Source organism: Leopardus geoffroyi, chromosome D1 (genome assembly GCF_018350155.1).
Source record: "Leopardus geoffroyi isolate Oge1 chromosome D1, O.geoffroyi_Oge1_pat1.0, whole genome shotgun sequence".
In the NCBI taxonomy this organism is placed as follows: Eukaryota; Metazoa; Chordata; class Mammalia; order Carnivora; family Felidae; genus Leopardus; species Leopardus geoffroyi.
The window spans coordinates 115,627,649-115,653,980 of record NC_059329.1 but is presented as its reverse complement, the minus strand read 5'-3'; the positions used below and the strand labels follow the sequence as shown (position 1 = coordinate 115,653,980).

Below are 26,332 nucleotides of genomic sequence, written 5' to 3'. Positions count from 1 at the left end.
GGTGAGCAGCGGAAGAAGCCAAGAGAGAGGGAGACACAGAATACCAAGCAGGCTCCAGGCTCTGAGCTGTCAGCACAGAGCCCAGAACACTTCACCGACTGAGCCAGCCAGGACCCCTGTGGGTTTCTTATTAATGCTGTCCCTTCCCTCCTCCTGCCTGACTGTTTGATCTGGGACATGGGTCTTTTCTTGCCTTCAGATACAAACTGAAACATCAGCTCTCTTAGGGTTACAAGCCTGCCGCTTTCAGAATGGAACTTCACCACCAGGTCTCCTGGGTCTCCCGCTTGTCGGCTACACATCTTGGGGATTCTGTTTCCACAATCGTGTGAGCCGGTTCTTTATAATAAATCTATATCTATAACCATCTATATCCTGTTAATTCTGTTTCCCTGGAGAACCCTGACACAATTGGTGCATCATCAGAAACTAAGTCAAGTCCACACTTTATTCAGATTTACTCAGTTTCCCTCTAATGTCCTTTTCCTATTCCAGGACCTCACCCTGGACCCTACCCAGGAGCCCCATGACGTTCAGTCATCATGTCTCCTGTGGCCCCTCGGGGCTGTGACATCTTCTCAGACTTTCTTTGTTTTTGATGCCCTTGACAGATTGGAGGACGACTGGTCAGGCATATTGTAGGATGCCCCAGTATTGGAATGTGTCTGTTTTCCTCGTGGTTAGGCTGGGGCTATGGGGTCTGGGAGGATGACCACAGAGGCAAAGTTCCATTTTCATCACATCATGTCAGAGATACACAAGATCCGCCTGACTTGCCACCGTGATGCTGACCCGGATTGCTGGGCTGCAGTGTGCTTGTCGGTTTCTCTACCGCGGTTTGCTCAGTGTCCCCCTCCCATCCTGTGCTTTCTTTGGAAGGAGGTCCCTCCGCACAGCCTGCACGTAAAGAGCGCCACCTCCTGAGGGTGGAGTATCTGCAGAAGTTATTTTTAATTCTTTTGCCCGGGATATTGTCTCCCACTTATTATTACTTTTTATTTTTATTCACTTGTTATTGTTTATTCGGTTACTTATATCAGTATGAACTCATGGGCTTTGTTTTATGTGTTGGATGATAATCAATACTACTTTATTATGTTGCTCAAATTTTTCCAGGTTTGGCATTGAGAGTTCCTTCTTTTGGCTCCTGTGTCCTTTTAGCATACATAGCCTTATCAGTCTGGAGCTTGCTCGTTTTTTTTTAATTTGTTTGTTCTGGATACTTCCTTACTTGCTCGCATGATAAAATGCTCCAGGCTCATCTTGCATATTTTCTGCCCCAGTCCTGAAATAAGCCAAGAGCCCTGATCCCTTTTATTGGTTGACTAGCACCAGAAACCAAGACCTGGGCAGTCAGTGGACACATGACATGTACTTGTCAAAATTCATAGAACTTCACAGTACAGAGTGAACATTAATGTATGCAAATTTTATTTTTTTAAGCTTATTTATTTATTTATTTTCAGGGAGAGAGCATGAGTAGGGTAGAGGCAGAGAGAGAGGGAGAGAGAATTCTACGCAGGTCAGTGCAGAGCCTGACGCAGGGCTCAAACTCACGAACCATGAGATCATGACCTGAGCAGAGATGAAGAGTCGGATGCTTAACTAACTGAGCCACCCAGATGCCCCTACCGTATGCAAATTTTAAAGTATCATTAGGATGTCAGGGACTCCCAGGACAGAATGCAGTATGTGACAGAAGAATCTAATCATATTCTACATATATGAAACAATCTCACTGAAGGGAGTGGGGAAAAGGCACTGACCCCAATAGAGTCTGTAAGAATAAAGGCAAAGAAACTGCAAACAGCATGGTGCTCTAGCTGGAAAAGTAGTTCCTCAGAGGGGTGCATGGGAGACAGATGTATATCCCCAAAGTATATAGCAATAGAAAGCCAACTCAACAGAAAATTCTAATGAGTAATGTAGCAAACTGCCTTCCTGGGTACACGGCTGGACTGCATTTCTGCCGGAGTCCAGCCCCAGCAGGCCCAGGGGTTCCCGAAGGATGAACGGCATCGGCGAGAATAACAAAGGGACACGACAGCAGTGTGTCCGACTGGCCGCTTTACTGTGGCAAGCCTGGCGTTATATTTGTTAGCAATTTCCTTGTAGCGTGCGTCACCTACGCGTCTCGGCTTTACCTAATTCTAAAAACGTTCCTTTGTGTAATCGCCCATCAAGGAACCTCATGGTTATTTTCTTGTAACGTTCCCTCCTGGCCTTTGCTTATCGATTAATTTCTTCATATTATTTTCATTATGTAGCTACGTTTATGTACAGTCTATAAAGCATTTGCTTTGCTATTTTCGTGGAAGGGCATCTAGCTCTCAACACCTCGAGTGGAACGTTTACAGGGACATGACTTCTTAATTGTTCCTTTGAACTGTTTGCGGTAGAAGGAACAAAAGTATTCGCTTTGGTCTGGGGTGCCTGGAGGGAGCCAAGAGGGCTGGGAACCCACGCCTTATGCGCTCCCAGAGAGACAACGTATACCTGGGAACTGATGAACCATTCTGTACCTTAACCCACCAGGTCCAGTTACCACCTGGAATGCCTCCTGGGGGCCAAGCGGGCCTAGGGGTTGGAGTAACTCGTAGCCATAGAGACATTGCCTTGTTGCCGGAGTGGGGCTTTCGAACCTGTGTGCCCCCCTCCCTGCCTGGGAAACATAGGGGGCTATCCTTCCTTTAGGCAGGGGACGGGCGGGCGGGGGTGGCACCGGCTGGATATAAGGTTTCTTTTTTGTCCTGGGGGTCGTCCCCAGAAAACATCCCCGAGTTTGCCCCCACGGGTTTCTTTTGAATCATCAGTGCCAATTGGACCATGGGGATGGCCACGATGAGTAAGAGGAGGGACGCCAGTAGCTTCCCATTCGGAGGGTCGCTGTGCCTTGCCCTTCCGCCGGCTGCCCGGGCTGTGCCATCAGGAAGGCCGGATGGATCGGCTCCCAACACATTTCCCACCCCTTCCTGCTGTTAGGGTTGGCCACATGATTCTGAGTGGAAGTGACATGAATAAGCTCTTGACCTGACTGTACACATTTTCATGCATCAGGTTGTTTCGTAGAGCAATGTCACAGTAGGGGAAGACGGGAATAATCCAGTTTTCATTAGCAGGGCGCTGGTTAGATAACTTGTGGTCATCTCTACAATGACGACAGTGAAAAGAATGAACTATATTTACATACACCAGCATGGAAAGATGTCCAAAACACATTGGTTATTAAATGAATAAAGCAAGTTAAAAAGCATACACCATATCACATCACAATGGGATACTACTCAGCAATAGAAAAGGAACAAACTACCAAGCCGCATTACCGCATGGACGAGTCTCACACACCGAGGAAAGGAGCCCAGCTGGGAGCAATAAACTGCATGCCATCTCAAGGGCTGACAAACTATGTACGGCCTGAGAAAACTCAGCCCACATCTTATTCTGGTATCTCCTGTGAGTAAAGAATGTTTATTTACATTTTTAAATGGTTGAAGGAAGGAAAGGGAAAAGGGAAGAGGGAAAAGGGAAAAGGGAGGGGAGGGGAGGGGAGGGGAAAAGAGGGACACCTTGGTGGCTCAGTTAGTTAAGCCTCCGACTTTAGCTCAGGTCATGATCTCAAGGTCCGTGAGTTCGAGTCCTGCGTCGGGCTCTGTGCTGACAGCTTGGAGCCTGGAGCCTGCTTTGGATTCTGGGTCTCCCTCTCTCTCTCTCTCTCTCTGTGCCCCTCCCACACTCATGCTCTGTCTCTCTCTCTGTCAAAAATAAAAAAGTAAACATAAAGAAAAGAAAAAGGATATATGAAAAACACATTTAAAAATAAAAAATCATGAAAAATAAAATATAATGAAAATAGAGTATATGAAAACTTGTGAGATGTCGCTAACTCATGCCTTGAAGGAAATTTATGGTTTTAAATATATACATTAGAAAGGGAGAAAAACTGGGGCGCCTGGGTGGCTCAGCTGGTTGAGTGTCCAACTTCAGCTCAGGTCACGATCTCATGGTTCGTGGGTTCGAGCCCCACGTCAGGCTCTGTGCTGAAAATTCAGAGCCTGCAGCCGGCTTCCAGTTCTGTCTCTGGCTCTCTCTGCCCCTCCCCCACTTGTGCTCTGTCTCACTGTCTCTAAAATAAGTAAACATTTAAAAAAAACTTTTAAATAAAAAAAGAAAAGGAGAAAAACTGAAAACCAATGATCTAAGAATTCCTCTCAACAGTTTAGGTGGAAAAATAGCAAATTAAGCTCCAAGAAAGTAAAGGGAATAAAGAAATATATAAGACTAAAAAAATAAATGGACAAGAGAGGGTTAACAAAGCCAAAAACAATTCAGGTATAACTATTCAAGACAAAAGAAGACACAAATAATCGATTTCCATAATGAAAAATGATGAACACAGAAGCCTAAATCCTTCAAAACATAAATGCTAAGAAAATATTAGCAAACCAAAGTCAACAACACATTAAAAGGGCCATACACCACGACCAAGTGGGATTTATTCCAGGGCTGCCATGGGGGTTCACCATCCAAAATAAGCAGTATGGTACACCACTTTAACAAAATGAAAGATAAAAATTATATGATTATCTCAACAAATGCAGCAAAAGCACTTGACAAAATTTAACACCCACTTGAGATAAAAATTCTCAACACAGTGAGTAGCGAGGAAACATACCAACAGAAGAAAAATAAGAACAATTTTAAGGTTCCAATGGCTTCACCAGTGAATTCTACCTAAACCTTCGCGCAAGGAAAACTCAAGCCCCAGTCCAATTCACTGGTGAATTTTGCCAAACTTCTGGGAAAGAAATAGTACTAACCTTGCACAAACTTTCCCAGAGAATGCAAAAACCATTTTTGTTAGTGAAGCAAACACATCCTTGTTCATCAAACTTGACAAGGGCATTGATTTAAAAACTTAAAAAGCACAGGCAAACCTCTCCCATGAACATAGACACGAAAATTCTCGGGAAAATACCAGCAAGTCACACCCAGCAATGGAGAACTAATCAGCTCCGAGAAGGACCGAGCTGCAGGTCACAGACACACGCGGAGGAGCCGCGAAAGCGAAAGCGACAGCCGCCAACTCGGTAGACCGCAGCCCCCCCCCCCCCCCCCGCGGCCTCCTCCTGCTGGAAGCGGCGGCGTGCGCGCTCCCGCGCTCGGACACGCGGCGTGCGCGCCTACTGCGTGTCGGGCCCCGTTCCAGACGCTCAGCACGCGTGCGCGGGACGGACCGTCCCAACGCGGGGCGACGAACGGGAGTGATTGCGGCAGTACTGAGGGATGCGGCGTGCTAGAGGGGGGTGTGGTCTGTGGGGGACACGTGGGGGACAGCGCCAGTGACCAGGGCCGGCCCGCAGGCAGGGTTTGGTCCCTGAGAACGGGCGCTTGAGCAAAGGCGGAAGGAAGCGGAGGCGGGGCGAGCGCGCGTACCCGTCTGAGAGGCCCGCTCGGGTGGGACTGCAGCGCGCAGGTCCGCGGAGGCGCCCGTAGATTCCATTCTGGGGCACGTGGGGCACCACGCCGAAGGGTGTGACCTCACGTGGGCTATCACGAGCCCACTGTGGCTGGTGTGTGGGGGCTCCGGCAACAGGCCGCTGGAGTTAGGAAGGGCAGCGTGGGGGTCGGGCGGGGGGGGGGGGGGCGGTTCCTGGAACCGACAGAACGTCACGATGGGTTGGACACTGAGAGGGGTCCAGGGCGAAGCCGGGGCTCCGGCCCAGCGACTGGAACATCTGAGATGGCGAGGGTTACAGGTGAAGCACACTTTGGGAGGAAGACTCAGAATTCGCTTTGGGACACCACTGAAATTGCGGGACGCGGGGGTGGGCTGAGGTTGGAGTTCAGGAGAGAGGGTGGAGTTTGGGCGGAAACTCACCTGGGGGGTGGTTTAAAGGCAAGAGTCTGGGTGGGGGTCTGAGGAGTGAAAGTGGGGAGGGGCAGCCAGTGGAGAGGGCACAAAGCGGGAGGGGGGCGAGCCTGGGGAGGTGGCGGGGAGGTGCACAGAAGCTCCGCCTAGAGACTGGGGTGCAGGTGGGGTGCGGGGGCTGTTTGCAGCAGGGGGAGGAGCGAATCAGCAGAGCATCTGCCTGCTAGTGGGTGGCGCAGAAGAGCAAGAGGGTCAGAAAGGCTGGGGGAGCCCAGCCCTGGGGCAGGTGGGGATGTGACCACCTCAGCGGGTGAGGGTCGCAGGTGCGCAGGGTCAGCACAGGTGAGGAGCCGGGGGCCAGTGAGCCACGAAGTGAGCTTTGTGGCCCTCAAGGCTCCTGGTCACTACGGTGAGTGGGTCTATCAGAGCTTTAAACTAGATTACTTTTCAGTAATTGCTCGGTGCTCAGTGGCACTGGCCAGACGTGGGGTCAGTTACAGTTTTGCCGAATGAGAACCATGGGAGAAGAGGTCCAGGACTGTCGTGGGGTGTGAGCGTGGGGGCGGGGAACACGAGGGGCAAGGGACAGTGGCATAGGATTCATGGCACGGAGGTCCTGGTAGGTGAAGTAGTCCATGGGGAGTGAACCGGCAGTGGGGACAGGGCTGGGAGGAGCCACCTGGGGATGGGGGGAGGGCAGTGTGAGGGCCATGGGGATAGGGGGTATTGTGAGGGTTGTGAAAAGGTGAGGGGGGGGGTGAGGGGTGGGGGGTGGGGGAGGGACTGTGGGAGCAGCTGTGGGTTCCCTCTGAAGGTTACCAGGGACCTGAGGGCTGAGGGCCAAAGATGGGACCGTGGGAAGAGAGGTCAAAATGGTGGAAGAAAAGGCACTGGAAAGATGGTGTGCATTGACTTTGAAATAACAAAAGCTACACAGGAGTGAATTTGAGAAGACAGTGATCCAGCAGTTAAAATGTCAAAGAAGCAAAGGAGAAGGGCCTGAGGTTAGTGGACCCTGGAAATAGGGTGGCAGGTGATGTGCTGTGATGCACAAGTTCAGAGCTGGGCTATTTGGGAGAAGAGAGAAGCAAGGAGGTGGGTGTGGGACAGCAGACAGGCCCAGCTGTGCTATAGGGTGGCTGCTGAGGGTTCGGGGAGGGCTTCTGGGGACTGTCCCCCACCTCCACCAAGCTCCTGAGGAGAAGACATGCCCCTGTCATGCCCCTGTCATGGCAGGTGTCAGCTGGGAGCAGTGACAGCTCCTGGGGAGCTAGGACCCTGCCATTCGCCCCCACAAGCCACAAGTGTTATGTCAAGCTTCACTTTCTGGGGTTTGCTAGATGGGTGGTTTCCCCTGTTATGAATAGCATGGTGAAGTGTTCACATAGCTTCTTCAAACTGCACATGTCCCCTTTCCCTGAGATTCTGACCCTGACTTGGGAGAGCCAGACCCTCCTGGCAGGGGGTGGTAGCTGGGAGGGGCCTGTGGCCTCTGGGGAGTGTCGTTTGAGCGGAGGAGGCAGGGAGTGCTGTACCTCTGTCCGCTGTGTGCTTGCGCGAGTCACAACGTGGGTCTTGTCGTGGGAGAGGAGAGGGCGAGCCATCCGCCCTTCACCGCAGGCAGCATGTAATCCTTAGGTGGGGGCAGGGGCCCCTCACGGGTCTGCGATAGGAGGAGGCCAAGAGCTAGGCCTTGGATGGGCTCCCCACGTGCAGCAGCTAAGCCCCAGGAACTTCCCTGTGTCTACCCCGTCCATGGCCTCAGCAGCCGTGAAAGCTCTCAAGGAAGGGGTTCTTGCCTCTATGTTTCAGGGGTCACCCAGCTCTTTGCTTCTGCCAGGCCTCCTGTTCTCTTGGCAAAGGTGGGCACCCCCTCTCATCCCTCTGGTGAGGCAACAAAGTGGGGTCTGTCCCCTAGAACTGTGGGTCCAGGCCACCTTTCATAAGAAAGCTGTACCCCATCCATAACCCTCCACTCTCCACCAAACCCTGCCCACAGGAGGCCCCAGGGCAAGACCTCTCCACCAGCAGAGATCAGCAGGAAACTGGGAGCCAGGCAAGAGTAGAAAGCTGCCTTTCCCTCCCCTAGCGGGGTGCTGTGGCCAAAGGTTGGGAGCCCCAGGCTGGTGGAAGGTGCCCCACTAGCTGTCAGCACGGCAGTGATTAATTAGGCCTGGGGAGGATGCCCGGGTTCTGAGCAGCCCAGGCTCTGATGGGAGGTGGGCGGGTTGTGGGCGCGGGGCGGGTCTGGGGCAGGCACCTGGCAGACGCCTGCTCTCTGAAGGTGGTAAGGGTCAGTGTGTGAAGAACCTGATAACGTTTTATGGGCCCTATTCTGCCAAGGAGAGATAGCGTTGCTATTCTCGCTTGAAGAACCTGATAACATTTTATGGGCCCTATTCTGCCAAGGAGAGATAGCATTGCTATTCTCAAGGACCTGCTAACAGCCCTTCCCAGATCAACAAACAGAGACCATGCTTCCTGACCCATCTGGGAGAATGTGCTATAATTAATCGGATTATAGGTACGTTCACTTTCTTTGTCTTACTAAACTGTGATAAAATACACGCAACATAAAAAGCACCGCCTTCACCCACTCCAAGCACCCAGCTCAGTGGCACTACGCGCATCCACACTGCTGTGACTCCCCCACACAAAGTGGGGCTCTGTTGGTGGGGAAGAAGGGCAGAATGGGTCTTGAGGCAGCAGCTGGCAGGGCCTGCCACATCTTACTCCTTTTGGGGCTCCAGGAGGTCAATTGTTGTTTTTGTTTTTGTTTTTAACGTTTATTTATTTTTGGGACAGAGAGAGACAGAGCATGAACGGGGGAGGGGCAGAGAGAGAAGGAGACACAGAATCGGAAGCAGGCTCCAGACTCTGAGCCATCAGCCCACAGCCCGACGCGGGGCTCGAACTCACGGACCGCGAGATCGTGACCGGGCTGAAGTCGGACGCTTAACCGACTGCGCCACCCAGGCGCCCCTTCAGGAGGTCAATTGTGTCGGAAAGGTTGCTGGGAGGGGCGTCTGGAGGTGTGGTGATGCTGGGGCTTCTGTGCCGCCCCTCAAGAGAAATGTAGTCCAAGGACAGAGAGACCTAGCAGGGAAGGAGTGTGGGTATCAGCATGCAGGGGAGGGAGCAGTGAGAGGAGGGAGGGAGGGGCTGCAGAAGTGAACGGGACAGAACGGGTTCTGGGCGCCTCGGACAGGAGAGTGGAGGAGAGAGGACCAGAGGGGAATTTTCAGCTACTGCCCTGAGCTTAGAACTTCGGGCAGAGAGAGAAATCACCCAAAGAGTTTCTTCAAGAAAAAGGTTGCTCAGTGATGGGCATAAACCCTTGTGTTGCTCCTCCGGAGAAGCTGAAACACGGAACAACACTGTTTCTTGGAGGCTTCCAGGCTGAACTGATGGTTTCTGGACTGGGTGTGAGCCCTGAATCGTGAGGCTGTTCAGATGAATGTGGGTCTTGTTAGGGGATTCTTGGAGAATTGAACCTACTTAGATAACCCGAGGTACCTCGACCTGAAATCGTCCTGCACCTGAGCCAGGGAACACCGGCACCAGCACGACCAGCTGCTGGATCTGGAGGCAATTCACCCAGCGTGAGCCACAGCGGTCCCTGGATTACACTCAAGGTTGAGGGGAATAGTGGGTTGGAATCATAACTTTTTGGGAGAACAAACTTAGGATGGAGTGTCTTCAGTCATGAGATTTAGGCCGGGCACATGGCCCAAACTCCCCTATAGCTGAGTGTGGCCCCACGAGAAAGTGGCCCAGAGAGTGAGTGGCAGTGACATGTGCAAACCCTGGCCTCCCCCTTGGAGGGAGGGGACGTGCCCTCATGTTTCTCACTTCCCTTGGGTTGTGGTGACATGGTCTTTTAAGGTGGCTGTGGGAGGGGGCAGCCCTGCCAGTCACTGCTCAGGCCTTGTTGGGATCCAGCAAGCTGACAGGGTCCAGACAGAGCCAGGCTCACCCACACCACATGTGCTCACCAAACTAAGGCTGCTTAGAAGCCTCATAAGGGGTTGCAAACTGGAATTAATGTTTTTCAAACTTCTTCAGTGACATATAATTTATACACCATAAAATTCACCCATTTAACGTGTATATAATCCAGTGGTCTTTAGTATATTCATAGAGTTGTGCAAGCCTCACCACAGTCCATTCTAGAACATTCTGTTGCTCCAAAAAGAAGCCCCTTACCCATTAGCAGTCACTCCCAGTCTCCCCTAACCCCTGGCCACCTCTAATCTACTTATCTCTGTGGGTTTGCCTGTTCTGGACACTTCATACAAGTAGAATCATACAATACTTGTCGTTCTGTGTCTGGATTCTTTCACTGAGCAACATGTTTTCAAGGCACCTCCATGTTGTAACATGAGATCATGACCTGAGCCAAAATCAAGAGTCGGATGCTTAACTGACTGAGCCACCCAGGTGCCCCTATGGTTCACTCTTGGCTGAAGATTCTGTGGGTTTGGATAAATGCATAATGTCATGTGTCTACCACGATAGTGTCACGCACCATAAAAATCCGTTCCCTCCTATTCATCCCTCCCTCCCCCCAACTCCTGGCAACCACTGGTCTTTTTACTGTCTCCATAGCTTTGCCTTTCCTAGAATGTCATAGAGTTGAAGTCATACTATGTAGCCTTTTCAGACTGACTTTTTTCACTTAGAAATGCCCTTGAAGGTTCCCCCATGTCTTTTTATGGCTTGATATCTTGTTTCTTTTTATCACTGATTAACACTCGATTGTGTGGATGGCCCAGTGTTTGTTTATTCATTAACCTATTGAAGAACAAATACTTCCAAGTTTGGGCAATTATGAATAAAGATGCTATAAACATCTGTGTGCAGCTTTTGTGTGCACATAATCTTTCAACTCATACAGATCTTGTACATATTTTGTTAGATTTATACCTAAGTAGTTTACCTTTTTTTGGTACTAATGTAAATGTTATGTTTTAATTTCAAATTCCAGTTGTTCATTGCCGGTGTATAGGAAAGCAAGTGACTCGTATATATTAGCCTTGCATCCTGAAACCTCACAATAATTGCTTACTAGGTCCAGGAGTTTTTTTACCCTTTGGAATTTTCTACGTAATAATGTCATGTGTGGGGGAAAAAAAGTATATTTCTTCCTTCCCAATCTGTATACCCTTATTTTCTTTTGTGGTCTTATTGCATAAGCTAAGACTTCCTTGGTTGATTAGGAGTGGTGAAAGAGAGTTTCCTTGTCTCATTCCCAGTCTTAGAGGGAAAGCGTCTGCTTTCTTACCATTAAGTATGATATCAGCGGTAGGGTTTTGGGCAGATCTTTTTTTTATTAAGTGAGGAAGTGCCCCTGTATTCCTAGTTTGCTGAAACTTTTTCTCATGAATTGGTGTTGGGTTTTATCAGATATTTTTTCTGTATTTGATGATGTGACATGATGATGTGATTTTCCTTTCTTAGCCTGTTGATGTAATAGATTACACTCATTGATTTTTTAATATTAAATCAGCCTTGCGTATGTGGATAAATCTTACTTGGTTGTGGTGTATAATTAATTTTACACATGTTGGATTAAATTTGATAATATTTAGTTGAAGATTTTTGCATCTATGTCCATGAGAGATTTGTTCAAAAAAATATTTTTTGTAATGTCTTTGTCTGGTCTTGGTATTAAAACAATGCTGGCTTCATAGTATGAGCTAGGAAGTATTCCCTCTGCTTGTATTATCTGGAAGAGATTGTAGACCTGTTATCATTTCCTCTTTAAATGTTTAATAGATCACCAGTGAACACATCTGGGCCTTGCACTTTGTTTTGGAACATTATTAATTTGTGATTCAACTTTTTTAGTAGATACACACATAGTCATACTATCTACTTCTCCTTGTGTGAGTTCTGGTATATTGTGTCTTTCAAGGAATTGATCCATTTTATCTAAAATGGCAAATTTGTGAGCATAGAGTTGTTCATAATATTCCTTTATTATCCTTTTAATGTCCATAGGATCTGTAGTGATGGCCCTTTTTTATTTCTGATATTAATAATTTGTACATTATCTCTCTTTTTCTTCCTGGTTAGTCTTACTAGAGGCCTATGAGTTTTATTGACCTTTTCTAAGAAATAACTTTTCATTCTTTGATTTTTTTTCCTACTAACTTCCTGCTTTCAGTTTCATTGATTTCTGCTCTAATTTTTACTATTTCTTTTTTTTTTTTTCTGCTTACCTTGCATCTAATTTGCTTTTCTTTTTCTATTTTCTCAGGGTAGCAGCTTATATTATTGATTTTGGAACATTTTTCTTTTCTAATATATGCATGCAATGCTATAAATTTTCCTCTAAGCATGGATTTAGATGAATCTTGCAAATTTTAATAAGTTTTTTTTTTTCATTTTCATTTAGGCAGCAATATTTTAAACACTCTCTTAAGACTTCTTGTTTGACCACTGTGTTATTGGGCAGTGTGTTGTTTAATTTCCAAATATTTGGAGATTTTATGGATAACTTTCTGTTATTGATTGCTATTTTAATTCCGTTAAGGGTGTGTTTTATGGCCCAGAATGTGGTCTGTCTAGATGAATGTTTCCCATGAGCTTGAGGAGAATGTGTGTCCTGTTGGTGGTGGTGGAAGCAGTCAATAGATGTCTACTATATCCAGTTGATGGTGTTGAGTTCAACTATGGGTCTGTCCATTTCTGAGAGAGGGCTGTTGAAGTTTCCAAATGTAAAACTGGATTCATCTATTTCTCCTGAAATTCATTAGTTTCTTCCTCAGGTATCTGACACTCTTGTTAGGTGCCTACCCATCAAGGATTGTTATGTTTACTTGGAGAATTAACCCTTTTATCATTATGTATGTCCCTCTTTATCTCTGATGATTTTCCTTGTCCTAAAATCTGTTTTGTCTTAAGTTAATAAAACTACTCCAGTTTTCTCTCAGTTTTATTGAGATGTAATTGACACACTTATAAACTGTATGTTAAAGGTGTACAGCATGATCATTTGATTTACATATATTGTGAAATGATCACCACATAAGTTTAGTTACGATCCATCATCTCACATACATACAAAATAAGGGGGAAAGAAAGAAAAGAGAAAAGAAAAGAAACAAGGAAAAGAAAAAAGAAAAGAAACCTTCTTTTTCTTTGTGATGAGATCTCTTAAGGATTTATTCTCACCATTTTTTATATATGCCATCCAGAAGTGTCCATGGCAGTCACCATGTTGTACATTATACCCCTAGTGCTTGTTTATCTCATAACTGGAAATTTGTACCTTTGGCCACCTTCACCCACCCAGTTTCCTTTTGATTAGTGTTAGCCTGGTGTGTCTTTCTCTTTCCCTTTACTTTTAACCTATCTGTGTCTTTATATTTAATGTGGGCTTTTTGTGGACAACACAGGGTTGGGTCATGTTTTTTATCTACTTTGATAGTCTCTCTTTTAATAGGCATTTAGGTCATTTACATTTAAGCTGATTATTGATACAGTTGAATTCGTATTTACCATATTTGTGACTGTCTGCTATTTTGATGCCTTTGTCTCTCTTTCTTGTTCTTTTTTCCTTCCACTCTCTTTCTGGCTTCTCAGGTTTTGAGTATTTTTATATTATTCTGATTTTTCTCTTCCTTTAGCATATCAATTATACTCTTTTAAAATGCTTTTGTGGTGGCCCTCGATTTTGCAATTTACCTTTACAATTAATCTAAATCTGCTTTCATATATTTTTACAATACCACTTCACCAGTAGTGCAAGTATCTTACAACAGGGTATCCCTAATTCCGACCCGCCCCCATCCCCTATAACATTGCCATCACACATTTCCCTTACTCAAGAGCTATATTCATCCAATATATTGCTATTGTTATCCTGAGTAAACTGATAGATCAGTTAAGTACAAGAAAAATAAAATATTTTATTTTACCTCCATTTGTCCCTTCACCAATCGTCTTCATTTCTTTATGTAGAGCTGAATTGTGACCCATGTCCTTTTTCTTCTCTCTAAAGAACTTCTATTAACATTTCTTTCAAGGCTGGTCTTCTGGTGACAAATTTCCACAATTTTTGTTTATATGAGAAAGTCTTTATTTCTCCCTCACTTTTGAAATATAATGTCACTGGATACAGAATTCTAGGTAGGTGGATTTTTTTTTTCTTTCAACAATGTAAATATTTCATTCCACTCTCCTCTTGCTTGCATGATTTCTAAGAGAGATCTGATGTAATTCACACCTTTGTTCTTCTTTTGGTAAGGTGAGTGTTTTCTTCCCCTCTGCCTTCTTTCAAAATTCTCCTTTGAGTGAGACAGGAAGGCTAGAGAGGGCTGGGGCTGGATATCTTCCTTCCCTCAGTAGGTGAGGATGTATTAAAATCTGTATTGGATTTTGCACATGGGAGACCATGCGAACACCCTGGAAGAAGACCACCACCTACAACCACCTACAAGTCTGAGAGAAATGCCTTAGAAGAAACCAGCCCTGCTGACTCCTTGGTCTTGAGCTCGTAGCCACCAGACCTTCTGAAGGCTAAGAGACAGGACATCCACCGCCAGAACCCCCAGCATCCAAGGGTATAAAAGGAACAGACTCACTGCAATGAGAACCCTCATCAGACAAAAGGGGAGTGAGAACCATCCAGGCTGCCTGACCAGCTCCTATTGGGTGGGTACAGAGAGGACTCCCCTGTTACACGAATTGACTTTGGAATGTCAAGACAACCTTACACTACTGGGATAAGTTCCGCTTGGCCATGGTTTATAATTATTTTTACACATTGATGGTTCTATTTGCGAGGAGTTTGTTGGAGATTTTTTTGTGTCTATATTTATCAGGGATATTGGTCTTTTAGTTTTCTTGCGATGTGTTTGCCTGGTTTGGTATCAGAGTAGTATGGCCTCACAGGATGGATTGAGAGGTATTCTTTTCTTTTCCTTATTTTATTTATTGGGGGGGGGGAGAGGGATATTCTTTTCATTTACATGTTCTGTTAGGGTTTGTGAAGGAGTGTTAGTAATGCTTTAAATATTTGACAGAATCGTTAGTGATGCCATCTGGGCCTGGCCTTCTCTTCATGGGAATTTTTCCATATTATTAATTCAATCTCTTTACTTCTTGTAGATCTATTCAGATTGTTTCTTTTGAGTCCGTGTGTTTGTGACTTTCTAAGAATCTGTCCATTTCATCCAAGTTATCGAATTTGTTGGCACAAGAGGAGGGGGTCAGCTGTAGGTTCATTTTTTCCTCATCTTACCCATTCCTCCAGAAATGGTTCTTTCTCTGAGGTCAAGATATGAAGGGGAATCCTGCGAACAGGGAAGGAGGAAGCATTCTGCTGAGGGCACCAGTGCTCTAGAGCGAGGCTTTTCAAAGGCAGGAGAACTAAGGGGACAGGAGGCCCCGAAGAAGGAGTGGGCAGTGTGGGCAACTCCTGAGAGACCTCGTTCGCAGCTGCCGTGAGGACAAAATGTGGGAGTGAGGAAGAAATGATCAAAGGTTTCCTGGGTGGCAAAATCCCTGTGCGAGAGACCTTTGAGGAATTTCACAATGCAGTCTTAATTACTTGTTCAAGAGTTCAAAACTTGTGCCCTTGGGAGTGGCCCTGCTCGGCAGCTGAAGCTGGGGTGACACAAGTCCAGTATCACTGCTGGCCACGCTGCCACCTGTATCTCCTTTTCTCACCTGCTTCTCCCTTTCTCTCTTGGCCTTCTCCACCCCCGATCTGCACCCGTACACCTGCTCCCAATGTCCCCTCCTCATCCCCATACTTCCATGGCTCAGTTCGTGGCAAGGCTCCCTGATACTGGCTCCCATCATCAAAGCTTTTTCCAGGGCTGTTAGCAGCAGCGGCTGAGAGTTTATGGGGTACAGAGTGCACTCACGGAGGGTCCATCTTAGGGTATGGGGATGACCTTGACATCCCCAAATCAGCGGCCTCAGGGCCCTTCCCATGCTGGTTATGGCAGATGCACACCCTCCCTCTGTCTGACGTGCCCCCTCAGTTCCTCTGACAAAAGGAAAAGAGCATGCCTTTCAAGGAAGAGTTCACGGTCAGAACTGGAGTGGATTTAGAACTTGGGATGTTCTTGGTGACACAGAAAACTGTGCGGGGCCTTCCACAGAACTTGAGAGGTGGTGATAGCCAGTGCCTAGAATGGGCTAGGCTTTCTCCTCTCTGCCCTCAGCACTGACGTGCCTTTACCATGCCATTCTACAGATGAGGAAACGGAAGTACAGGGAGGTTACGTAGTGTCCAAGGTCACCCAGCTATGGGATGGTGGAAGCAGGATTTGATCCCGACAGTCTGGCTAGGAGATTGTGCTCTTGGTGGTGACACTTTCTGTCTGAAGTAATAATGGAAAGGAGATAGTGCAGTTGTAGAGAACTTGCTTTTGAGAAATTATACTGTGGAGAGGGAAAGTGAATGTGCATTTAGGGGAAACACAGCATGGGCCGATGTGGGACATCTCTCTCTGCCTGGAGGAATGTGTATGCAGTGCCTCAGGGTTGGAGTGGGGCTCAGTGAGGCGTCCACGAGGGGCACACTGGGGTCTTTGCCAGTGAGGCTGCAACCCAGGGCCCTGCGATGCCCACCGAGCTGTGCAGGGCCCACAGTCTGTCCACAGGCAAGCCTGGACACGCCCACATCTGCTGTTGTTTTGCCTGTGCAGAATCCCAGCACGCTGCAGAAGCTAAGTCAGGAGCCCGCAGGTCAAGGGAGCTGGGACCCCATACGGAACTCAGGACAGTCACACACACACACACCCCCCAACCTCTCCCAGAGCTGAGGCCGAACTCTGCTAAGGGCTTGTTCCCAGGACCCTGACCCCCAGGAGACCCAGTCCACTCCTCCGCTTTGCTGGGTGTTACCCACACCATGGTCGGGAGTGAGGGTCTTGTCCCTGCTTTGGGCTGGACCCGGTTGAGGCTGCTTCAACACACAAGGCCCAGACACTGGCCCCACCTCTCTGGCTCTGTGGGAACAGTGAGATGTATTCATGTTCACAAACATCCTTTAAAGGCACAAAGTGCCACCCTCGTGTGCTGGCGGCAGCCCCTCCAGCCTCTCTGCTGCCAACCTTGCCCTGTCCAGGCAGCTGCCTGGTGTGGAGGGCAGTCAAGGGGGGGATTCAGGGAGTAGAAGAGAGGGAGGGGGTTACCTGGGGTAGATGTGAGTGTGGCTAAACAGATCCATACCTCTGAAAGCCTGAGCCCTCCTCATGGAGATGTGGGATCTATTTGTCTTAAATAGACAAAAAAAAAAAAAAAAAAAAAAAAAAAGTTAGGGCTAAATGGGCGCCTCTGTGGGTCCCCTCCTGGTGGAGGGGGCAGGGCAATAGAGACTCCCAGGACTCTGGGCTGTCTCCCCAGGGAGCAGCTCTCAAGGCTCCTGTGGAAGCAGGACTGAACACAGGGATGGCTTATGGCAAATAAACATTAAAAAAAAAAAAATTTCAAAGCGTGGCCTGGTTGGTTACGTGTCTGACTTCGACTCAGGTCATGATCTTGTGGTTCTTGAGTTCGAGCCCTGCGTCAGGCTCTGTGCTGACAGCTCAGAGCCTGGAGCCTGTTTCAGATTCTGTCTCTCTACCCCCCTCCACTTGCCCTCTGCCTCTCTCTCCCCCCCCCACCCCCGCCAGAAATAAATAAACATCAAAAATTTTTTTTAATTAAAAACAATGGGTGGAAGGCAGTGAATATTCCAGAACACCTGTTCTTGCAGAGAGTTTCACAGAAATGCTCAGAGAGATACTGTGTTCATTTTCTATGACTGCTCTAACAAGATACTAAAAAGTTGGTGGCTTAAAACAACACACGTTTATTCTCCCACAGCTCCAGAGTTCAGAAGTCCAAAATCAGTGTCACTGGGCTGAGTTCCCCGTGTTGGTTCAGCCACACTCCCTGTGGAGGCTCTAGAGGGTGTGTCCTCACCTCACATTTCCAGCCTCCAGTGCTCTGTTCCTGGCACTCGTAGGCTCATGGCGTCTTCCTCCAACTTCCACGCCAGCAGTCTAGCATCTTGCTTCCCAGTCACGTTGCCTTCTCCTGGGCCAAATCTCCCTCCGCCTCTATCGTGTGACACCTGAGATGACATTTACAGCCCACCTGGGTGACCCAGGACAATCTTCCCATCTCTAGCCCCCGAGTTCAATCTGCAACGCTGCTTTTGGCACGTGAGGGGACCTTCACAGATTCCGGGGGTTACGGCCTGATATCTTCGGGGCCTATCTTTCAGCTGACCACAGATACATTCACTCAAACACAGTATAAAGTGGCCACATAGACAGACCCGGACACACACACACACACACACTCCTCACCTCCAAACCTCTTCCCATCAGCCTGCTCAAGCCAGGTTTGGGAAGCCACACAACTCTTCCCTTTCCCCCATGACAGCTTCCTTTCCGATAACATTGAGCAAGTCCCTCCCTCGTTCCCAGTGTCCCTTCTATCTAAGAAGCCCTTCCTCACTCCTGCCTTCAGAATTTAACCTACCTTGAGGCCTCCAAGCTGAAGGCCTAGTTCTGAGCCAGCCCCTTTCTTCACACCATCCACCCTACTCTGCAGGTACCTGCTCACAGCTGTGCCTCACTGCCACGCCCTATGGGTTCTCAGAGAACACCAACTGAAACAAGGATTAGAGGCAAATCAAAGGTCAGCACGCAGAACTCTTAAAGCGGGAGTGCTCCGGTGCCTGAGTCTGGGAGCTTGGTGACCGATGGACTGCCATCTGGGCGCTGGCTGAGCTAGGCCACTCGGGTCTGGGGCATGGGTGGGGCTGGACAGCTCCCCTAGAACACGGCTCTACTCAACCGAGGGAGAGAGAAATAACCTCTCTGATGCCCACACCTGCCCCTCCGTGCCAGTCCTAAGGGCCAGACTCCATGGACCAGCCGGAGGACTTCCAGTCCGGGTGAGTGCTGGCTTTCAGGGTGGTCACACGGGAAGCGGCTGGCTCCAGCCCGTGGGGGCCTCACCTCATTCTGCCCACTCCCTGGGGCTTCACACAGCTGATCCACAGCTTTCCCCCGGTATCTCCCAGGCTCAGGATTCTAGGGACTCTCTTCGCACAGAAGGCACCCTTGGTGTCTGTTCCCCACCAGGGACTCAGACTCAGCCCCTGGTGCAAGGCGCCCAGCCTGGGCCACCAAAGGGTGCAGTGAGATGGGTGTGATGGGGAACTCAGGCACGCAGAGTGGGCGGTGTGGGTGGTGAGTGTGGCTCTCCGCCCAGGCTCCCAAGGATGGGAAGGGAAAGAAGGGAGAAAAGGGCAGAGCACAGGCCCTTGTCGGCACCCTCATCTTAGGCCTTTGAGCCGGCCTGGCCAGGTGGTGTGGAAGAACACAGGAAGGAGGGTGCAGGGCGGGAAGGCGGTCCCCCAGCGCTTGGGTCAGCGGTGGCCAGCGCCTGCCCCCAGTGACCTCTATCACAGCCAGGGGCAGCGCCCTCAGAGGCAAAGCCTTAGGACAGAGCACCGCCCGCCCCCACACTGCCCCCCCCCCTCCCGCCCCCGACCGAGGCCCTGGGAGGGAAGAACTTCTCTCCCGGCTGGGTGCTACCAAACGTTGGCCTGGAGTCAGCTGGGGAGATGGGGGCTCATCTGAGCCTTTGCCCGTCGTGGGTGCCCCGACGCCCGGGGCCGAGGCTGTGGGGGGCGGCGGGGCAAGGCCGGGGTCACCGTCGCCGCAGATGTGCTGACCCCGCCCGACCGCGCCCAGCGCGGAGTTCCGTGCCGCCACAGCCCGAGAGCTGCTCCAGCGCGCGCTCGAGAACCTGAGCCAGGAGCACCTGAAGCGCTTCCGCCACAAGCTGCGGGACGCGCCGCAGGACGGCCGCAGCATCCCGTGGGGGCGGCTGGAGGGCGCGGACGCGCTGAGCCTCGTGGAGGAGCTGATCCAATTCTACGGGCCGGAGCCTGCGCTGGACGTGACCCGAAAGACTCTGAAGAGGGCCGACATCCGCGACGTGGCGGAGCAGCTCAAGGAGGACCGGCTGAAGCGTGAGCGCGGGGTGGCGGGTCGCCAGGGTCCCCGCGCCGCCGTTCGCTCCCGCCGGAGGCAGAGTCTGGGCCTCGGCCGCCATCCTTCCCGCTTCCCCAGAAAAGTCCCGGCGCGCCCCCCTCCCCGCGCCCGAGAGCACGCCACCCACACATCCAGGGGCCCCAGGGCTCGGATCCGGGGCGCTCTTGAGGGGTAGCCCCAACTCCCTACTGCGCCCCCCCCCCCCAGCCCCCTGCACATTCGGCAGGGCCTCACCACAGCTCTCCCTTCCAGGGCTCGGCCCCAGCTCCTCCTCGCTGCTCTCCGTGTCCGGTAGGTCTCTGTCGGCGGGAAGCACAAGACCCAAGCTGTCAGCGGGCGGGGGCGGAGGTGGGGGGTGACCCCCAGGTTTGCAGCACGAGGGTCCTTTACACCGCTCAGAGATTCCCGACAGCCGGTCCCGGGGGAGAGTCGTGTGGCAAGGCTGGCTGGGGGGGGGGGGGGGGGGGGGCTGAGACCTGAGCCCAGGGGGTCGGGGCGGCGGGTGAGGGTCAGCTGACAAGCCCCCCCCCCCCCGCCCCGCCAGAGTACAAGAAGAAGTACAGAGAGCACGTCCTGCAGCAGCATGCCAAGGTGAAGGAGAGGAACGCGCGCTCCGTGAAGATCAACAAGCGCTTCACCAAACTGCTCATCGCGCGCGAAGGCGCCGCGTCGGCGGACGGGGCGCTGGGGCCCGCGGACGAGCGGGAGACACAGCGCGCGCGGCGCTCCGACACGCACACCTTCAACCGCCTGTTCGGCCGCGACGGAGAGGGCCAGCGGCCCCTGACGGTGCTGCTGCAGGGCCCGGCGGGCATCGGCAAGACCATGGCGGCCAAGAAAATCCTGTACGACTGGGCGGCGGGCAAGCTGTACCACGGCCAGGTGGACTTCGCCTTCTTCCTGCCCTGCCGCGAGCTGCTGGAGCGCCCGGGCACGTGCAGCCTGGCCGGCCTGATCCTCGACCAGTGCCCGGGGCGCAGCGCCCCCGTGCGGCCCCTGCTCGCCCGCGCCGAGCGCCTGCTCTTCATCCTGGACGGCGCGGACGAGCTGCCCCCGCCCGCGCCCGCCGACGCGGCGCCCTGCACCGACCCCTTCGAGGAGGCGGAGGGCGCGCGGGTGCTGAGCGGGCTGATGGGCAAGACGCTGCTGCCCGGGGCCCGCCTGCTGGTGACCGCCCGCGCCACGGCCCCCGGGAGGCTGCAGAGCCGCCTGTGCTCGCCGCAGTGCGCCGAGGTGTGCGGCTTCTCCGACAAAGACAAGAAGAAGTACTTCCACAAGTTCTTCCGGGAGGAGTGGCTGGCGGAGCAGGCCTACCGCTCGGTGAAGGAGAACGAGACGCTGTTCGCGCTGTGCTTCGTGCCCTTCGTGTGCTGGATCGTGTGCACGGTGCTGCGCCAGCAGCTCGACCTCGGCCAGGACCTGTCGCGCACCTCCAAGACCACCACGTCCGTGTACCTGTTCTTCGTCGCCAGCTTCCTGAGCTCGGCGCCCGCCGCCGACGGGCCCCAGGTGCAGGGCGAGCTGCGGAAGCTGTGCCGCCTGGCCCGCGAGGGCCTCCTCGGGCACAGGGCGCAGTTCGCGGAGAAGGACCTGGAAAGACTGCAGCTTCGCGGCTCTCAAATCCAGAGGCTGTTCCTCAGCAAGAAAGAGCTGCCGGGCGTGCTGGAGACCGAGGTCACCTACCAGTTCATGGACCAGAGCTTCCAGGAATTCTTCGCCGCGCTGTCCTACCTGCTGGAGGACAAGGGAGACCGGGCACCGGCTGACAGCGTCGGGGCGCTTCTGCGGGGCAACGCCGAGCTGCGCGGCCACCTCGCGCTCACCACGCGCTTCCTCTTCGGGCTGCTGAACACGGAGCGGATGCGCGACATCGAGCGCCACTTCGGCTGCGTCGTTTCCGAGCGCGTGAAGCAGGACGTCCTGCGGTGGGTGCAGGACCAGGGCCACCAGAGGGCGGCACCGGAGGGGACCCAAGAGACGGAAGCGCCCGAGGGCAGGGAAGAGCTGGAGGAGGACGAGGGCGAGGGCGAGCTCAACCAGGCGCTGGAGCTGCTGTACTGCCTGTACGAGACCCAGGAGGGCGCCTTCGTGAGCCAGGCCCTGCGTGGCCTCCCTGAGCTGGCGCTGGAGCGGGTGTGCTTAAGCCGCATGGATGTGGTGGTCCTGAGCTACTGCATAAGGTGCTGCCCGGAGGGGCAGGCCCTGCGGCTGGTTAGCTGTGGACTGGCCCCCGCACTCGAGAAGAAAAAGAAGAAGAACCTCATGAAACGACTGCATGGCAGCCTGGGCGGAAGCTCGTGAGTCTACAGGGCGAGACTGTCCTGGTTCCCAGGCCCTGGGGGAGGGGGCGGGGCGGGGGGGGGGCGGGGGGGGGCCTGTGTGCCAGTGCACCCGAGTCTCCGTCTGAGCAGGGGAAGCCTGTCCCCCAGAGGAGAGAGCAGGACTTCGGGGCTGGTTATGCCCACCCCCTTGCAAGGCGGCTCCCTATGTCCATCCTCCCCCGCCTGTCTTGCCATGCCAACCCCCAGCCATCCACATCCACATTCCTAGCATGGAATACACCACGCCGGCTGTGCCCTGAGCTTTTGCACCTGCTGTGTCGTGCACCCAGAACACTCTGTTTGCTGCCTATCCTCAATGCTTTCCCAGCCTCCCTCGGCTGGCCTGGGACCCCTTTGGCCCCAGAAGTGCCCCACTAACCACTGTATGCCATGATGTCTACCCTTCGCCAGACCCTGAGCTCCTTCAGGGCTAAGTCTTCTGTGTACTTAACTCCAACCCAGCACTTGACCCAGAGCTCAGCATCTGTTGAAATAATGAATGTCAGGATGCTGACGGGCTGGGGCTGGGGACGCCCACTGCAGGCGCAATACAGACCCACATGGGATGTGGGTGACATGCCCCCCACTGGACTCAGGCAGACTGCTTCAGCGGGGAGCTGCATGGGGCCACAGATGAGTGGTTTCACTCTGGGTTTGGAGCAAAGAGGGTGGAGGGGTCCCGGCTCAGCTTGAGGTGGAGAGCGGAGGCAGCTCTGACGCTCAGGGCCACAGGAAAGAGGTGGGGACTGGAAGGGGACGAGTGGGCTTCACCTTGCTCTCTCTCCTGGCAGTTCACAAGCCACCATGAAAAAAACCCAGGCCTCTCCACTGCGTTCGCTCTTTGAGGCCATGACTGACCAACACTGCGGTCTGAGCAGCCTGACGTGAGTGACCAGGCCCCCACGGCCCCCCTGGAGGGATGCAGAGCAGGGTACTCTGGGCAGGGGCAGAGGGGTAGCCCTGTCTGGACATGGCAGAGGGGACAGGCTGAGAGCCTGTGGCCTCTGGCGTCCTGTGCTGGGGCCAATGGGCTCTGCCCGCGTAGCGCGGAGGAGCGAGGAGGCGGTGTGGCCCGGGGCTAGGAAGGAGGGTTTGGCCCCGTTAGAGTGCGAAGCCTGGTGCTGCTGAGTGTTCTGGGGGTGGGGAGGTAAAGAAGACCAGAATACATTTTCCTTCCGAAGGAAAGCTACTAGTTGCTACTGGAAAGTGAGGGGCAGTCCCTCTGGGCTCTTACAAGCAGTGGAGGGAGGTGTTGAGGGCACAGGCTCTGAAGTCCAGGCTGCCTGCCTCCGAGCCCTTGGGCGAGTCGGTCCGTCTGAACTCGTTTCCTCCTCTACGGAGTGGAAGGTCCCGCCTCAGAGGGTTGGTATGAGAGTTAATGTAGCAGTGGGTGCACCACACTGAGTATGGGACCTTATCACCAAGTAAGCAGAAGGGAAGAGAAACCGTAGGAGCTAGTACTGGTGGGGCACAGTGAGATGGGCGCAGCCCATGGCCACGGTGACACGGTCACCTCGCTTGGTATGACGTTCCAGCAACCTGGAGATAAACATTGGGAGCCAAGAAGGTGATCAGCGCGTTTGGCCCACCAATGCTGCCACTAAACTGCGTGGTGTTCATCACAGCAGTATCTATAATGGCAACAAAGGTGGAAACAACCCCCACTTCCCCGTCGTCAGGGACCAGCTGGATGAATAAACCATGGCCACGTTAACCCGATGCTCAGCTACATGCGGTTAAACGCGCTGACAGTAAGATCCGCATTGGCTCGCGCAACAGCTGGTGGAGAATAGCGCCCTAAGGAAAAGTGGAGTGCGGTCCGGCATGCATAGGCACATGTGGCCAAGGCTCCCCAGGGACACGTGTGGTGGGTAACAAAGGACAGGGGAAACTTCCTGTCGAGCCAGCGCCTCTCCAGACAGAGCCTCAGCCGCCCAAGGAGCGGGCAGTTTGCAGAGGTGGGGACAGTAAAGCGGCCAAGGGGACTGAAGACAGATACGTGTGCTCTTGACCACAGGCTGTGCCGCTGCAAACTGTCTGACTCTGTCTGCCGAGACCTCTCTGAGGCCCTGCGGGCGGCCCCCGCCCTGACCGAGCTGGGCCTCCTGCAAAACGGACTCAGTGAGGCCGGCCTGCGTGTGCTGAGTGAGGGCCTGGCCTGGCCCCAGTGCCGGGTGCGGAAGCTCAGGTGAGGGCCTGGCCTGGTGGGGGGGGGGGGGGGGGGAGGGGGGGGAGGGGGAGGGACACCGTACGGTAGGGGAGCGGTTGGCAGCAGCCTCTGAGGGTGGCCGTCCCCCGCAGGGTGCAGCAGCCCACCCTCCAGGAGGCGCTTCATTACCTCATCGGCGCGCTCAGCCAGAGCTCCGCGTTGACCGCCCTGGATCTAAGTGACTGCCAGCTGCCGGAACCCATGGTAACCTACCTGTGTAGAGTCCTACAGCAGCCAGGATGCCGCCTACAGACCCTCAGGTAGACACGGGGGCGGAAAGGGGGATGGGGACTCAGCCTCTCAACGACTGGGCCGGGTGCCTGGGGACTTCCCCTAGACCCTGAAGAGTAACTCCTCCCGGGGCTCCCCGAGTGCCCACACTCAAACCCAGCCCCTGGAGACCCATGCTCCAAAAAGTCCTAGCCCCAGCCCTCGGCTTCAACCGTTTTGCCAGACCAAACGTCCATCTGTCCTCCGGGGCCCATGGCGAGTCTGGGCCAATGACCCCAACACCTTTTTGCTCCCCCAAGGGCTCTGGCCCCCACCCCCTAACCTCTTTCCCCGACCTCTGACACCCCTGACTAACCACCTCTGTCACCGTGTGCCTTTGGCACAGCCCAGGCTGACAGCCCCATCGCTGCCCCCACACCGCTCTCCTGTCACTGTCCCCCAGCCCCGACCTCAGCTTCCCCAACCGACTCCCACTTCTGTCCATACACATGGCTGCAGTCTGACCTCTGTGAAGCTGAGTGCGCAGTCACTACAGGAGCTGCGGGAGGTGAAGAAGGCAAAGCCGGGTCTGGTCATCACACACCCACTGCTGGAAAGTCGCCCCTAAGCCTCCCACGGGATTCAGCTGTGTCCTCTGAGGCCCCGAATGCCAGGGGAAGGACTCTAGTCAGCCCTGTGGAATACACGTCCTCATCCCAAGGGTGGGAGGATGTTGCCCTCTGCTCTGGGCTGCCCTTTTGAGCCTGAGGGGCCCCGGGCAGGCAGGTGAGAGGCAAGGACACACATGGTCCCTTACCTGGTCGGGGACAGGTGTCCCGGGACACGCCTCTCCCCCCCCTACCCTGGGCACAGGTTCCGTCTCTGTTCTCTACACCCAGGGAGCCCTCTTGCCCCACCCCCCCCCCACCAACTGCTCCACCCACCTACCTCTCCTGGGGCCCCCCAGCCATCACCCTGCAGATACCCCCGGCAACAATAATGCTGACAGCTCCCAGTCATCAAGTCGCTGCCACGTATTGGCCTTGACCTGGTGTGCTCAGTGCAGAGCAACTCCTTCACTGATCCCATCCCCATCTGCACTGTGGGCCTCGCGGCCCCACAACTCTGCTCTTAGCCGCAAGGGATCAAGCAGAGGCTGACCCCTGGCCAAAGGCAGGCGGGTCACTATTCCTCCCCAGGAACTTGGGTCTTGGCATCGGAAGTGAAGCCATCCCCGAGGCTGTGTGGTGCCAGCCCAGTGGTGTCCATTCACTGCCTAGGTCTTCAGGGATGGAGACCAGGGAGGGGGGAGACCACAGCAGACTGGACTCCAGGTAGGAGCTGCGGTGGAAGGGGCAGCAAGCAGCCTGTCCCCACGCCCACGCGCTGACAATACATCCTCCTTTGGATTCTTTGGTGTTGATTTGTGTCGCGTGCGGCCGAGCATCCTAACGGGTGCTCACAATCTTTCCTTTGGTCCCCAATCCATCTGTGTGGGCTGGGGTTGTGTTCCCCGTTTCCCGGATGAGGAAACAGACTCAGGGCTACGGCCAACTGCAGGGAGCTCTGAGGTGAGGCCTGTCTTTGATGGACAGGCCCTGGGTCTTCAGGTCCTCTCTGCTCAACACTGCAGGGCTTAGCCAGCTCCTGGGACCCCAGTCCAGGTGGGGAAGAAGCGTGGGAGGCAGCCCCTTCACCTCGAGGG

At 52.9% G+C, this 26,332-nt stretch overlaps 1 protein-coding gene and 1 long non-coding RNA gene across 3 annotated transcripts; one reads left to right on the top strand and one right to left on the bottom strand.

Moving 5' to 3' along the window:
* Positions 1 to 17,512: 17,512 nt before the first annotated feature.
* On the bottom strand, positions 17,513 to 20,362 carry LOC123602172. The gene is made up of 3 exons (XR_006714407.1): positions 20,122 to 20,362; positions 18,362 to 18,491; positions 17,513 to 17,948 (listed from the first exon to the last, which is right to left on the bottom strand). It is a non-coding gene; the product is annotated as an uncharacterized LOC123602172 (long non-coding RNA).
* NLRP6 (NLR family pyrin domain containing 6) lies at positions 18,534 to 26,039 on the top strand. Of its 2 annotated transcripts, none has more exons than XM_045486522.1 (8): positions 18,534 to 18,779; positions 19,585 to 19,865; positions 20,140 to 20,178; positions 20,432 to 22,184; positions 23,000 to 23,092; positions 24,226 to 24,396; positions 24,510 to 24,677; positions 25,091 to 25,197. In XM_045486522.1, exons 1-8 carry the CDS (start codon positions 18,751 to 18,753, stop codon positions 25,149 to 25,151), a joined length of 2,595 nt encoding a protein of 864 aa, XP_045342478.1. In that variant the 5' UTR covers positions 18,534 to 18,750; the 3' UTR covers positions 25,152 to 25,197. The 2 variants fall into 2 exon arrangements, with proteins under 2 accessions (XP_045342478.1, XP_045342477.1); XM_045486521.1 differs by having other exon boundaries at positions 18,535 to 18,779; positions 25,147 to 26,039.
* Positions 26,040 to 26,332: the final 293 nt, after the last annotated feature.

Coding starts and splice junctions, on each gene's coding strand:
- NLRP6 (XM_045486521.1), top strand. CDS start 18,751: ATGGACCAGCCGGAGGACTTCCAGTCCGG. Junction 18,780..19,584: donor CCGGAGGACTTCCAGTCCGG/GTGAGTGCTGGC, acceptor GACCGCGCCCAG/CGCGGAGTTCCGTGCCGCCA. Junction 24,397..24,509: donor TGCCGGGTGCGGAAGCTCAG/GTGAGGGCCTGG, acceptor CGTCCCCCGCAG/GGTGCAGCAGCCCACCCTCC.